The sequence below is a fragment of the Musca autumnalis genome, unplaced genomic scaffold, assembly GCF_047663935.1.
Source record: "Musca autumnalis isolate F117 unplaced genomic scaffold, ASM4766393v1 scaffold_5, whole genome shotgun sequence".
Lineage (NCBI taxonomy): Eukaryota > Metazoa > Arthropoda > Insecta > Diptera > Muscidae > Musca > Musca autumnalis.
In genome coordinates this window covers 18,224,616-18,239,535 of record NW_027412088.1, presented here as the reverse complement: position 1 = coordinate 18,239,535, position 14,920 = coordinate 18,224,616, and the positions used below count along the sequence as shown (strand labels likewise).

At 40.6% G+C, this 14,920-nt stretch overlaps 1 protein-coding gene across 1 annotated transcript; it reads left to right on the top strand.

The window, feature by feature from the left end:
- Positions 1-807: 807 nt before the first annotated feature.
- Positions 808-12,432, top strand: Nup188 (nuclear pore complex protein Nup188). Its single transcript, XM_073988910.1, has 9 exons — positions 808-961; positions 1,125-1,344; positions 1,399-2,250; positions 2,321-2,492; positions 2,552-2,661; positions 6,677-9,697; positions 9,762-9,916; positions 11,115-11,328; positions 11,386-12,432. The coding sequence occupies exons 1-9, from the start codon at positions 936-938 to the stop codon at positions 12,331-12,333; spliced, it is 5,718 nt and encodes a 1,905-aa protein (XP_073845011.1). The 5' UTR covers positions 808-935; the 3' UTR covers positions 12,334-12,432.
- Positions 12,433-14,920: the final 2,488 nt, after the last annotated feature.

Below are 14,920 nucleotides of genomic sequence, written 5' to 3'. Positions count from 1 at the left end.
GTAAACCAAGCATTATTTTTAGAATAAATGATTTCGCCAGCGGCGGGTAGGTATCAGCCAACTGTTTTTTTTTTTTTGTAGGGATCTCTAAACAAACTGCTTATAAATTGTGTCCAACGGTGTGTATTTTTCATAACTACGTGTAGACTGCATCCAAGGATGTTGTGAAATCATAAGTCCACATGCACAACTTCCAACATTTTTTTCTGGGTATGAGCAAACTCGTAAATCGGTCACAAGATAATCGATTATGCGATTTTTCCCTCCAGACAAAAGTCGACTACGATTAACTGTAAGTCGACTTACCTATCTCTAATTCTAAGGTAGTTTGTAGAGTTGAGCAATCTGAGCAATCTAGTTCCGGGCGGATCGATCTTTGTAGTTCCTTTCCCAAAAGGAACTAGTTCCTTAATATAGTTCCATAGTTCCAAATAGTTCCGAGAGCGAAAAAGTTCAATGAATCTTTTCCTTTTATCGTTCTTTGTATTTCCTTCATTCCAAATAGTTCCGAGAGTGAAGTAGTTGAACGAATCTCTTTTTTTCCATCTTTTTGTGGATGAATTTACATAAAAATAAATAAATTAAAGCGATGTACCGAGGTATGATTTACGTTTATTTAACAATGTGGCCGCGTCTGAGTGATTAAGGAAACGAACATGAAAGATCGAAGTGAGAGTGGAATTAAATAAAGAAAATTAATTATACAAATGAAAGGAATTATATGCACGGCTGGAACTAAAGGAACTATGTATATAAATTCAAGAGTCAGATATAGTTCCAATAGTTCCTTATCCGGAATAGTTCCTTGGAACTAGTTCGTTCCGGAACTACACAACTCTACTAGTTTGTTTGTTGTTTGTTTATTTGCAATTTAGCCGGAGAATTTAGCGCAAAAAATAAAAAAAAAATAAATTTTATTGAAATAAATAACAATTATGGCAAATTCAACTAAAAATGTCATGTAAGTGCGCAAGGAGACAAACTTTAATGGAAGGAGAATTTGGATAACATTTATAAACTTAATTCTAAGCAACAACTGGCTGGAAGCCTCAACATGTGCATGTTGAATGACCAAAAATTTAATGGTCAAGTTCGACTTAAACTTTTTTCTATATCTTCAACAGAACCGATTGGAAGAAATTATGGCAACTGGTGTCTGGTATTCATCATGAGACACCAGAAAGTACAGTATTGGAAGAACTAAACAATGTGTGCCAAGAGCTAAAGGATGGTCTTCTACAATTCAAGACAGTGAATGATTCCAAAACAACGCTGGAAAAGTTGTTGAACGAAAAGAAACAGGAAAAGCTACTCCCATTTACTTTACGGTTACAGGAGTTATTGGTAAGACGGCAATAAATAATGATATAATAATTACTCCAATCTCTCTCTTTACAGGATCTGGAATCATTACAATGTTGGGAGATTTTGTGTTTTTATTTGACCAATGAATATCGTGGTTCGGCCAGTTCCTTAACGACTCTCATATCCACCGAAAACAATATGACCCAACTGCTAGACGACATTTGGGGCTATTACACTTTGGAACGCATGATTGTATTGAAAATTGTCAAAAATCTGCTAATATTTTATCGAGTTCCCCATCATCCCTATCACAATGAATATAAGGAAATTGTGAACAAGATTGGCATGGATAAGCTGAGAGAATCGTATATCAAACAACTGGAACATTTAATAAATGAGGCACCACCACAAAAGTTAACCAATCGTGAATTTTTCAACTACCAAGCGAAGTTGGTTAATTGGTCGGAGCGTAATGCCCGAGAAATAATAGAAGTTTCACACATTATATTACTGCTGTGTGATCATAAGCATTTTAATTTGAATGAAATTAAAACCCTTTTCAATTGTTTCAAACAACACTCGTATGGCAGACAACAAAGCTATCTAAATGGCTCCGCCAATGCTTTGCATTTGGAGTTGTTGACCCGTATGGCCTATGTGGAATTGGCATTGTTTCTTAAATGTTTAGATTTCAAGAGGGATGATAATGGTGTCAAGGACTTGGCTAATGAGGTATTTAAGACATTGGATAAAGATGTAACCAGTATGTGTCATCACCCGGAAAATGGTCCAATGCTTTTGTCATGGATGCTTCTACAAATTCAATATACCGATGCTGCGGAAAATGAGGAACAGCTGCTACGTTGCCGGAAAACGGGCAAGAGGGCGGTTGATTTGAATTGCTTTAAATTTTTGCATGATTTAATATCGAATTCAATGTTTAAGGTGAGTTTAATTAAAATAACGAGAAATGTTAATTTATGTTTGTGAGATTTCCTAATGCTTTTGTTTCCAGGATGATTCCATGGTATCCAGAATAGTTAGAAAAACAATTTATAATTTGCTAACCTATTTGTGTGATTACTTTGATGGCGATGGTTCCTGTTCCAAACATCCTTATATTTATGAACTTTTGTGTGAGCTATTAAGCTGGCCTTCATTGGCTAAGGAATTTTGTTCCAACGAAGGTAAGCAACTAGTTGCATACATTTAAATTGCATTTAATAATTATGTTGTATATTTCCAGAGGGTGGTGTACGCTCATTGTATGATACATTATTGGAAATGTTTCCTTTGGATTTTGCTCATCTGTCCATGATAGCCACGGCCCTGACTAAGGCTGGTATGGGAAACTATGTAAGTATCAAACATTCTCTCGCATTCCAAATGAATTACTGATTGTTTAAAGACTCTTTCGTTCGAAGGGGATACACCATGGTGCAGTTGTGAGCAAGTCCGCCTTGCACTCAGAAGGTCTGCGGTTAAACCCCTGACCAGAACTTTAACATTTTCGGCGGTGGCAAATCCCCTTAGTGTAATGTAGGTGCCATTTCCTGAGTATTTCAGCTATGAAAAACTTCTCTATCATTGAGCCAATATAAATCGGCATCCGCTCATTGGTATGAGAGAAGTCTCTCTTCGGGGATGTTGGGGAAACATATGTATGTTTCGTTCAGAGACATAACCAGCCTTATCATGGATTTTCACTAGTGAAAAGTTTCGCAAGTGAAACAATTTTCCCTTTCACTTTTTCGCCTTATCGCGGTCCATGGGGGAGATGGAAAAAAAGGCGAAAAAGAGATAAACAAAAAAGATAAAACCTTAGATAACTTTTAGTGTTGCCATGCTGTAGTTTTCTGTGGGCTGTTTGGGGATGTTCGTGGGACATACATATTTTTTGCTTTCCCATAAAAAAATTCAGCGATAACAACAAATTTGGCAACTCTACACAGTAAATCTGTGGTTGTGCTTTCATGTAATAAATGAGTGTGTGTGCGCATTTTTTGTTTACTTTGCATTCATGTGGAAATAAAAATTGAGTTTCATAGAAAAATACCTATTTTATCAATAATTAAATGCATTAAAATTTTAGCATTGTATTTAAGAAACGTGCTTAAAGTCATTTTTGTTTAAATATTGCAAAATATGATGTTTTTATTAATATTTTTGCCCAATTCCCCATCAATTTATTTGCGAATTTTTTCACAAACATTTTTCCCTTTCCCTATCGATTGTGATAGCTATTTTTCACAATTGGCGGATTTTTCCCCTTCCGACCTTCTTCATGATAAGCCGAAGGGGGAAAGGGAAAACATTCACGGGGAATTGCTGTTCATGATAAGGCTGAACATTTCTTTATTCAGTCAACAATCATTTTGTTAGATTATCCTGTAAGTAGGCCTTGGTGTGCTTACAACAATTTACATACATTTTTTCGGAATAAATCCATTCGGATTGACAATCCCACTGCAGCGGGTTCTTTCCAGTGGAAAGGGTGCTTCGTAAGACCCTTTTCAGTGGAAAGGGCGCTTCGTAAGACCCTTTTCAGAAGAAAGGGTGCTTCGTAAGACCCTTTCCAGGGGAAAGGGTGCTTCGTAAGAGCCTTTCCAGAGGAAAGGGTGTTTCCTAAGAGCCTTTCCAGAGGAAAGGGTGTTTCCTAAGAGCCTTTCCAGAGGAAAGGGTGTTTCCTAAGAGCCTTTCCAGAGGAAAGGGTGTTTCCTAAGAGCCTTTCCAGAGGAAAGGGTGTTTCCTAAGAGCCTTTCCAGAGGAAAGGGTGTTTCCTAAGAGCCTTTCCAGAGGAGAGGGTGCTTCGTAAGACCCTTTTCAGAGGAGAGGGTGCTTCCTAAGACCCTTTTTAGAGAAGAGGGTGATTGTAAGACCCTTTTCAGAGGAGGGGGTGCTTCGTAAGACACTTTTCAGAGGAGCGGTGCTTCGTAAGACCCTTTTCAGAAGAAAGGGTGCTTCGTAAGACCCTTTCCAGAGGAGGGGGTGCTTCGTAAGACCCTTTTCAGAAGAAAGGGTGCTTCGTAAGAATCTTTCCAGAGGAGAGTGTGCTTCGTAAGACCCTTTCCAGAGGAAAGGGTGCTTCGTAAGAACCTTTCCAGACGAGAGGGTGCTTCGTAAGACCCTTTCCAGAGGAAAAGGTGCTTCGTACGACCCTTTTCAGAGGAGAGGGTGCTTCATAAGACCATTTTCAGAGGAGGGGGTGCTTCGTAAGACCCTTTTCAGAGGAGGGGGTGCTTCGTAAGACTCTTTTCAGAAGAAAGGGTGCTTCGTAAGACCCTTTTTAGAGAAGAGGGTGATTGTAAGACCCTTTTCAGAGGAGGGGGTGCTTCGTAAGACCCTTTTCAGAGGAGCGGTGCCTCGTAAGACCCTTTTCAGAAGAAAGAGTGCTTCGTAAGACCCTTTCCAGAGGAGGGGGTGCTTCGTAAGACCCTTTTCAGAAGAAAGGGTGCTTCGTAAGAATCTTTCCAGAGGAGAGTGTGCTTCGTAAGACCCTTTTCAGTGGAGAGGGTGCTTCATAAGACCATTTTCAGAGGAAGGGGTGCTTCGTAAGACCCTTTTCAGAGGAGAGGTTGCTTTGTAAGACCCTTTTCGGAGGAGGGGGTGCTTCCTAAGAGCTTTCCAGAGGAAAGGGTGTTTCCTAAGAGCCTTTCCAGAGGAAAGGTTGTTTCCTAAGAGCCTTTCCAGAGGAAAGCGTGTTTCCTAAGAGCCTTTCCAGAGGAAAGGGTGTTTCCTAAGAGCCTTTCCAGAGGAAAGGGTGTTTCCTAAGAGTCTTTCCAGAGGAAAGGGTGTTTCCTAGGAGCCTTTCCAGAGGGGGGGGTGCTTCGTAAGACCCTTTTCAGAGGATAGGGTGCTTCCTAAGACCTTTTTAGAGGAGAGAGTGCTTTGTAAGAACCCTTTTAGAGGGTGATTTGTATGACCCTTTTCAGAGGAGGGGGTGCTTCGTAACACCCTTTTCAGAAGAAAGGGTGCTTCGTAAGACAGAGGAGAGGGTGCTTCATAAGACCATTTTCAGAGGAGGGGGTGCTTCGTAAGATGCTTTTCAGAGGAGGGGGTGCTTCGTAAGACCCTTTTCAGAAGAAAGGGTGCTTCGTAAGACCCTTTTTAGAGAAGAGGGTGATTGTAAGACCCTTTTCAGAGGAGGGGGTGCTTCGTAAGACCCTTTTCAGAGGAGCGGTGCTTCGTAAGACCCTTTTCAGAAGAAAGGGTGCTTCGTAAGACCCTTTCCAGAGGAGGGGGTGCTTCGTAAGACCCTTTTCAGAAGAAAGGGTGCTTCGTAAGAATCTTTCCAGAGGAGAGTGTGCTTCGTAAGACCCTTTTCAGAGGAGAGGGTGCTTCATAAGACCATTTTCAGAGGAGGGGGTGCTTCGTAAAACCCTTTTAAGAGGAGAGGGTGCTTTGTAAAACCCTTTTCAGAGGAGGGGGTGCTTCCTAAGAGCCTTTCCAGAGGAAAGGGTGTTTCCTAAGAGCCTTCCAGAGGAAAGGGTGTTTCCTAAGAGCCTTTCCAGAGGAAAGGGTGTTTCCTAAGAGCCTTTCCAGAGGAAAGGGTGTTTCCTAAGAGCCTTTCCAGAGGAAAGGGTGTTTCCTAAGAGTCTTTCCAGTGGAAAGGGTGTTTCCTAAGAGCCTTTCCAGAGGAAAGGGTGTTTCCTAGGAGCCTTTCCAGAGGAGGGGTGCTTCGTAAGACCCTTTTCAGAGGATAGGGTGCTTCCTAAGACCCTTTTTAGAGGAGAGGGTGCTTTGTAAGACCCCTTTTAGAGGAGAGGGTGATTTGTATGACCCTTTTCAGAAAGAAAGAAAGGGTGCTTCTAAGACTCTTTCCAGAGGAGAGTGTGCTTCGTAAGACCCTTTTTAGAGGAGGTGGTGCTTCGTAAGACCCTTTTCAGAAGAAAGGGTGCTTCGTAAGACTCTTTCCAGAGGAGAGTGTGCTTCATAAGACCATTTTCAGAGGAGGGGTTGCTTCGTAAGACCCTTTTCAGAGGAGAGTGTGCATCCTAAGACCCTTTTTAGAGGAGAGGGTGCTTCGTAAAACCCTTTCCAGAGGAGAGGGTACTTCGTAAGACCCCTTTCAGAGGAAAGGGTTCTTCATAAGCTCCTTTCCAGAGGAAAGGGTGCTTCCTAAGAGACTTTCTACAGGAAATGGTGCTTCCTAAGAGCCTTTCTACAGGAAAGGGTGCTTCCTAAGAGCGTTTTAAGATATTTAAAAGAATTTAACTTTTTAAAATTATTTTCAGTGCGGAAAATTCCGAGGGAAATATTCATGATTGTCCTGGTCATTTCCCTTCAGTCAGAACATCTTCCTATTATCGTGGCTATCTATCTGCAATGATAAATATTCTAAATGATAATAAAATATTATTCTTTATTTCAGGTAAAACAAAACCTCGAATCCCTACCCATACTCACCGATGTATATGATGAAACTCGATTCCACTTGAAACCAATTGGCGGTGATGATTACATTTTAAGTCATGTCGTTAAACCATTTCCCCGCATAGACTTTTATCTTCCCGAAGGTACCCCCGCCACGGTGTTGGGCCGACCCGAAGGCTATTGTGTACATTTTCGTTTGCCAGTAAATTATTTTAATGTTCTACATCATGAAATCAATTCACTGCTAACTGAAACTATGCAATATCACGGAGATTATGAAAATTCCGAAAGAGTGAGACGTGTTAACGAGGGCCTGAAATATTTACATGCCGCCTTGAAGAAAACCAAGTCCTTGCAAGGCATCAGTGTTGAAATGGTCCATCCCACAGAAATGTGCATTGATTTGTTGAACAAATTTAAGGCTGTACAAAAACCTCCCGTTGAACTGTTGGCCAATGCGTTGAATGTTTGTACTGCTCTTCTGCCATTGGCCGATGCAGAGATATTTATTCGAGTCATAAATTTATCTATTTTGCCGGTTATAAGCAATGACTCCTTGGGGGATTATAAAAAATATGCCCATGGTTCTTGTTTTGATTCCCTGCTGGTGGGATTCTACTTGGTTGATGTGGAAAAGAAACGTGAAAGTTTTGATTTTTTACAAGCCTACTTGGGTTTTTTGAGGACCTACACAAAGTTGCAAAGAAGAAAATATTTCCAAGTTGAAATTCCTGGTTTAATATTTTTACTGCGTGATGTCTTTCCCCATTTGCATGTTTGGCGTTTTAGATCGCAGCAGGAGAAATACACGATTTATGCTGAAATCATGGGTTTCATATGTGACATATTGGATGAATTCACGGCGCTGGAAAAGGACCAGTCTATACCCAAGGATCAAATACTACTGCGTGATATATGTGTCTATTCCATGTTGAATATGGAGAATGGTATTATACTGTTGCGTTTTGTGGCCCTGGGAAATGCCTATTTGCAACATTGCATGGAAATGGAATCGAATTGGATGGTACAACAGAGCCATGGTTTGGTGTTATTGGTACGTCTGGCCATGCGTATTTTAATGCAGGTTTTGAAATTGAAAAGCACCATCTTTCCATCAACGGAGTTGTCGCCATTGGAGGCCATGATCTACACTCAACCCAAACAAAGAGACACCCTGCGCATAATACCAGTTGTAACACGTTATATGAGCAACATTTTTGATAGATGGTTGCCAATTCTGTCCTGCAGACTACTAAAGAGAATTGCTTTGGAATTTAATATGTCGCTGCTGGCCTGTTTGGACATGGAACCAGATCAAATACGCATGACCTTTTTGCAAAAGTTACCCGATGAACTGGAAAGTGATTCTATAAAGATTGCCATACTGGAATTGGTGGAATCGTGTATTGCCAAACAGCCGGGTGTTACAGAGGCTTTCTTCAAGGTAAACTACAACAAGGAGAAACGCATATTTGGCAAAGAAAGTGACACCCAAATATCCGACAGCATTGTCACCTACATGGAAGATTATCTGGAAGCTGTTAGTAAAGATCCTCAAATTGTGGAACAAACGCTGCCTAGTAAAATCATGAACCTCTACCACATGTTGTGGAAACAAAATATGCAAATTTTGGTTGACTCCTTGGTGCAAAAATCAAATTTCTGGGAAAAACTGTGCAAGCCATTGTTTGGTGAATACAAAACCAATGTGAAGGCCTACACCCAATTGCTAAATATTTTGGGCATAGAAATATTCTCCAATCATCACAAGCCCACAAGTGATTTAAAGAAAGTCGTAGGCAAACTTTTCGAGGCCTCACATTTTGAAAAGTGGGTAGATTTTGTGTTTGATTTACCCAAAACGGCAGTCAACAAGCCTCATGAATTCAATCCAGAAGAAATGCCAGAATGGTTGTGTCGCCTCCAGGCATTTAAAAGTTTCCTCTTAATATTGCTCAAGAAGCAACCGCCTTTCATGGAGATTCCACGTAAACAGTTTAAGCTATTGGCCCAAAAAACTTTAAACATTTTGGTAGAAAGGGCCGACTATGTGGAAGATTTAAGACCTCTAATAATACTCTCCGAATTATATTTATTTATTATACTGAGTTTCAAACATGCCTATACCGAATCCCCTGAGGAACATCGCAGTACCTTGAAGCAACTCAATCATCTTTTGGCCAAAGTGGCATCTTGTTACAGCGACTTACATGTTAGAGCCAAAGAGGCTTGCCTTTCAATAGCCATAAAATGTGCAGATTTACTATCAGAAGAACTTACCGAAGATTCTTCGCTGTCAATGATGTTCTTACACTCGGTGGTGAATATCATTTGTTCGGAGTTACATAACCTAGAGAATTGTGTTAAAATTGAGATCCACAACAAAAAGGCCAGCGAGGAAATTAAACGCAGTTCCCTATCCTCCTCAAATTCCTTGATACTTTGTTTGAATCTCCTAAAGACCATTGCTGCCATTTTCCACAATGATGGTTTTGGTAATTGGGATTTGCCGTTTATAACCAACAAGGTGTTCCAACGTTTGTTAAGTTGCACCGGTTCCATTTTACAATTGCACAATAAACAACAATTATCGGTGGAACTGTTGGATGTCCTTATTGTGTTTGCCAAAGGAAATTGTTCGGCAGAGTTCCTCCACTGTGATGTGGGAGATTATTTGTGGTTGAAATTATTGCCACCAAAGGAATTACTGGAAGCCAATTACTCCTTGCAACCGAAAGAAAGTGATTGGACCGTTCACAAATGGTGGCCCATTTATGGCCGAGGCATTGAATTGGTTACCATTTTATTCCAAAAACATTCTTACCACTTCCTCAAGGAAACCCTGCAATTTGTGGGCATCCATGAAGAATATTTGGTGGATTCGTTGCTGTTGAGTAAACAATCCCTCGAACCCTCTGCCATGCGTTTGATTAAGAGTTGTGCAACACTGCTCTCCAATTTGGTATTGTTTGAAAAACAATGGCGTTTGGAACATGCCCAGTCTTTGTTTAATTTAATGGTAAGTCGGGGGCAAGAGATTTTTTTGGAGTTCCATTGATGATATTTTACTTCTTATGTTCTAGCGCTCTGTCCAAATACTCCTAAGTCATGCCATATCCATGTTCCATCAACCCAAGAACTTGAAGTTATTAATTGCCGGGCGCCGTACTCAATTGGATATTATCAGAGATTCTGAAACTGCTGGCCTTGTCGATGAGGCAATAACGGCATTTAATGAGTAAGTATTCCTTTTTTGTTTCTATGGGAAATCATAATTCAGGCTTTGGAATAATATTTTGAGGTTATCTAAAAAATGTAGGTATTGTAATTGAGGTTATGATCTGCGTTATGAGGATCTTACGAAGCAACCTTTCCTCTGGAAAGGGTCCAATAAAGCATCCTTTCCTCTGGAGAGGGTCAAACGAAGCACACTTTCCTCTGGAGAGGGTCAAACAAAGCACACTTTCATCTGGAAAGGGTCAAATGAAGCACACTTTTCTTAAGAAAGGGTCTTACGAAGCACCCATTCCTCTGGAAAGGGTCTTACGAAGCACCCATTCCTCTGGAAAGGGTCTTACGAAGCACCCATTCCTCTGGAAAGGGTCTTACGAAGCACCCATTCCTCTGGAAAGTGTCTTACGAAGCACCCATTCCTCTGGAAAGGGTCTTACGAAGCACCCATTCCTCTGGAAAGGGTCTTACGAAGCACCCATTCCTCTGGAAAGGGTCTTACGAAGCACCCATTCCTCTGGAAAGGGTCTTACGAAGCACCCATTCCTCTGGAAAGGGTCTTACGAAGCACCCATTCCTCTGGAAAGGGTCTTACGAAGCACCCATTCCTCTGGAAAGGGTCTTACGAAGCACCCATTCCTCTGGAAAGGGTCTTACGAAGCACCCATTCCTCTGGAAAGGGTCTTACGAAGCACCCATTCCTCTGGAAAGGGTCTTACGAAGCACCCATTCCTCTGGAAAGGGTCTTACGAAGCACCCATTCCTCTGGAAAGGGTCTTACGAAGCACCCATTCCTCTGGAAAGGGTCTTACGAAGCACCCATTCCTCTGGAAAGGGTCTTACGAAGCACCCATTCCTCTGGAAAGGGTCTTACGAAGCACCCATTCCTCTGGAAAGGGTCTTACGAAGCACCCATTCCTCTGGAAAGGTTCTTACGAAGCACCCATTCCTCTGGAAAGGGTCTTACGAAGCACCCATTCCTCCGGAAAGGGTCTTACGAAGCACCCATTCCTCTGGAAAGGGTCTTACGAAGCACCCATTTCTCTAGAAAGCGTCTTACAAAGCACCCATTCCTCCGGAATGGGTCTTACGATGCACCCATTTCTCTGGAAAGGGTATTTTGAAGCACCCTTTCCTCTGGAAAGAATCGAACGAAAGAGATGCGATGATACCTACCCATATTTTACCTACCTTTTTATTTACAGTCTAACCGAGATCATCATATTATGTGTCAAGTGCCTCCAAGCGTTCAGTCCCAATTTAGTTGATTTGATTTGCGAACCTGAATTTGCCGTATTTAAATGGGAACCCATATTTGAGATATGTTTTGGTGCACCCAAATTAAGTGAGAATGCTGTGCATCTTACATTCGGCACCGTCCTTAGCATAGTAGGAGTTTATACAAAAGTTTTGAACTTGGTAAGTTTTCTAGCTTAAGAAGCAAAGAAGGCAATTCTAACCTCTTATCTTTTGCAGCAAAATTATGGTTTTCATGAAGTTCCTCTTAATGTACTGCCCGAAGTTAGTCGTCAAAATGGCAGCTCGAGTGGTGGTGGTGGAAACACCACCAAATCACCACAAGCCCATAATACGTCGCAGAGACCATTTTCAAAATCACTTTCGGTGGCTTCCGTTTCATCGATTAGCTGTCCGCCTAATGAATTGCTCTCCAGTTTAGATGGTGAATTATGTTTGGTGGCTTTGGAGCATATACTATCTCTGGCAGCTTCGCAAAGTCTATTGGCCCTCAAAAATCCCTGTCTTCCGACCAGAGAGAAACAACTTATACGCCGTGAAATTAGCAGTGAGCTGTTGTCCTATCATGAATTTGTGCGCAAGAAGGTTTTGGTTGATTTTAGGGAACACAATAAAATCTGGCATCGTCGTAAACATGGTCAAGTGCTTATGCAAGAAATTGATGCTGACACGGAACTAAACGGCAGTGGTTCTCCGTTGACCAGTAGCAGTGCCCAAGCCAATTTACAACGACACCCAGAAATACAACGTAAACCGCCCTCCTCTGAGTTAAGAGTTAATGTTGTGAGACGTTTACATTTGCAACAACATCAACAACAACGAACACCTGGTCCATCGACTGGTTTTGAAATGTCACGCATTATTAGTCCCATAGGTGGTGGTGGCGGTGCAAGCAGTAAAATACAACAACCACCAGCTGCCTCAACTCCAGCTTTATCACGACCACCATTGCGTAGACCCGGCGATATGCACGACGATGATTACAACAAACGTGTACACATCGCCGATGATGCCAGTGCCATGTTAGAACTACAAGAGGAAGAAGAAGACATTTTCTTCCCCCCTGAAGAACCGAAATACAGTCCGCTCTCTTTCATACAATTTGTTGAAGAAGATTATTTACACTTTATGTCAAATCTATTCTTTGTCATTTGTCAAAATGATTAAGTCGGATGTCAAGAGAGTCTGATTTTACACCTCCCTTTGGTTATTGTGCTAGTGTGTTAATTTATAAAGTTAATAAAAAAAAAACAGAATTTATAAAAATTCCGCTAAAAAAGAAGTGAATCAAGAAAGGTAGGTGAGTTGAATGTTTAACTTAAAAACACAGTGGAATTGAGAATGGATGCCATAAATATGTAGGTATGTATGCGTTAGCTCTATGATTTATTTATTGAAATAATAATTAAGACACGAGATCACATTGCCATCATTGTGGTCAATGTTTAGACTACGTCAGCACATCAATATAAGTTTTACCCACACGAGTATGTAAATCTAATCAAGCAATGTGTGTCATAGGATTTCGCCATTGCAAAAAAATCTTAAATAAATCTTTGCACATGACTTTTTCCCAGAATGACCAATCTTCTTCTCTTATAATAATGATAACTTTTATTGTTAGATGTTTCAATGGTATACGAATCGACCTTAGTTGCACTCATTTTGAAACAATAAGCCTGATACAACAACAACAAGTCCTGCAGCAAACCCTGAAATGCACTGAATATGGGTGTATAGATTTTGTTGGACCATGTATTAAGGCAAGTTACGCAGTACCAAAATCTTATCGCCCGATAAGTTTAACATCTTTTTTACTCAAGACAATGGAACGGACAGTCGATACCATGATCAAGAGCAAAATTCCCAACGACATGTTGAAATATAAACAACATGCATACGTGAAAGGTAGATCAGTGGAAACCGCATTACATGAGGTAGTACACCACATAGAGAGGAGTTTCGAAATGAAGATGTACACCCGGAAAAAACAGAGTTATGTCTTTTCACTAGGAAAACGAAATTGGGCTCCGTCGAGGAACCAGTTTTCCTGAATAAGACAACACAACAGTTTAATATCTGAGGGTAATTCTAGATAGGAAACTCAAATGGAAAGACCATATTCAGGAAAGGGCTGCCAAAGCACACAGATGTTGGTCAACTTGTAGAAAGGCTATAGGGTCAAAATGGGGTTTTAATCCTAGAATGATACACCGGTTATACAGAAGCGTAATAAGACCGATTCTTACTTACGCATCTGTTGTATGTCGGACAGCTATGGACAAAAAATACAATGTGGAAACATTGCAAAGAGTCCAAAGAATGTGCTGCCCAAGCATTAGCTGGGCGATGAGGACTACACCAACTAGGGCTTTAGAGACAATTCTTTTTGTCCACCCGATAGAAATACAGGTAAGGTATGAAGCAGCCATCGCGGCTATAAGACTGAAAGCGATGAGCGAGTGGATGGATCGAAAGAGACCACCAAAAATACCACCAATGCATATTACGGTTCACAACGGGTGAATCTATAAATCAAATAGTATCGGACCGGATACCAGAATCAAGTGAAGTAGCTCTGTGTGAAGTTCTAATACCGGACAGAGATATGTGGATCGATGGAACCCTAGCACAGATTCCCGCTGGAAGCTGCGGGTTTACGGACGGGGCTGTGTTAGGGGGGAGAACGGGACTGGGTCTTTATATCTAGACACGGAAACCAGGATCTCCCTTCGGCTGCCGGATCATAGCACGAATGTCTGAACTGGTTTAAAACAAATACAAGGCCACTCACAGTTAACATCCTTACGGATAGTAAAGCAGCAATTAGAGCTATAAGAAGTAAGGCAACAACATCGAAAACTGTCTTAGAGTGTAAAAATTCAATTAACGACTATTCCCATTATGGCTCGGTAAACATTATATGGGTACCAGGGGGGTTACTCTGTATTGCGATGCGTAAGAAAAATTGCACCGAATCAAGTAATTGGTACTCTCTAATGCGTTTTCGCATCTCCTTTCGCATCTAATTTTCGCAAATCTGGTATCACCGCACTCTGTAATACGAAAGCGCATGTCAAACTCGTGCGATAAGCGCAAATATCTTGCGTTAACAAAATATCAAACGCAAAGGAAACGAATCAAGTAAGTTAGCACAATTAAATGCTTGTATTTGTATCAGAATTGTTTAATTTTTTAGGGAAATGTTGCTAAAATGTTAACGTATAATAATTTAATAAATTATTATGAAAAAAAAATCAAATTACAATTATTAATTATTTTCGGCATTGGAAAGTACTCTTCGTCGAGTCTCATATTTCATAGGTTGATACAAGTAAAAATGTTAAGACCCATATCTCGGAAGTATAGACTTAGTTCTGAAAAATTTAATATCGTTATAGTCAGGGTATTAAGGGCTACCCATGGTAAAAATTTCAGACCCATCCGAGAGGTGCTTCTAAACGACACTTGTTCCAAATTATTTATTTGTCACCCAAAGTAGTAGGAAATGCTTATTTTTCACTGTATTTTTTATAAATGGTAAAAACACTTTGTATAGTTAAATGGAATATTGTTTTGAGGACCTATAGCAAGAGATTTGCACAAGAAACCGTATAGCTTTTACATAATTTGTTGCTATAAAAGAACAATTAATTTCAATTTTGGTTTTTGCCATACATTAGTTGTCTAAATGCACATAACCACATCTTTATTTAGACGAAACGATTTTTTCTCCTTGTAATCCGTTCCGCTA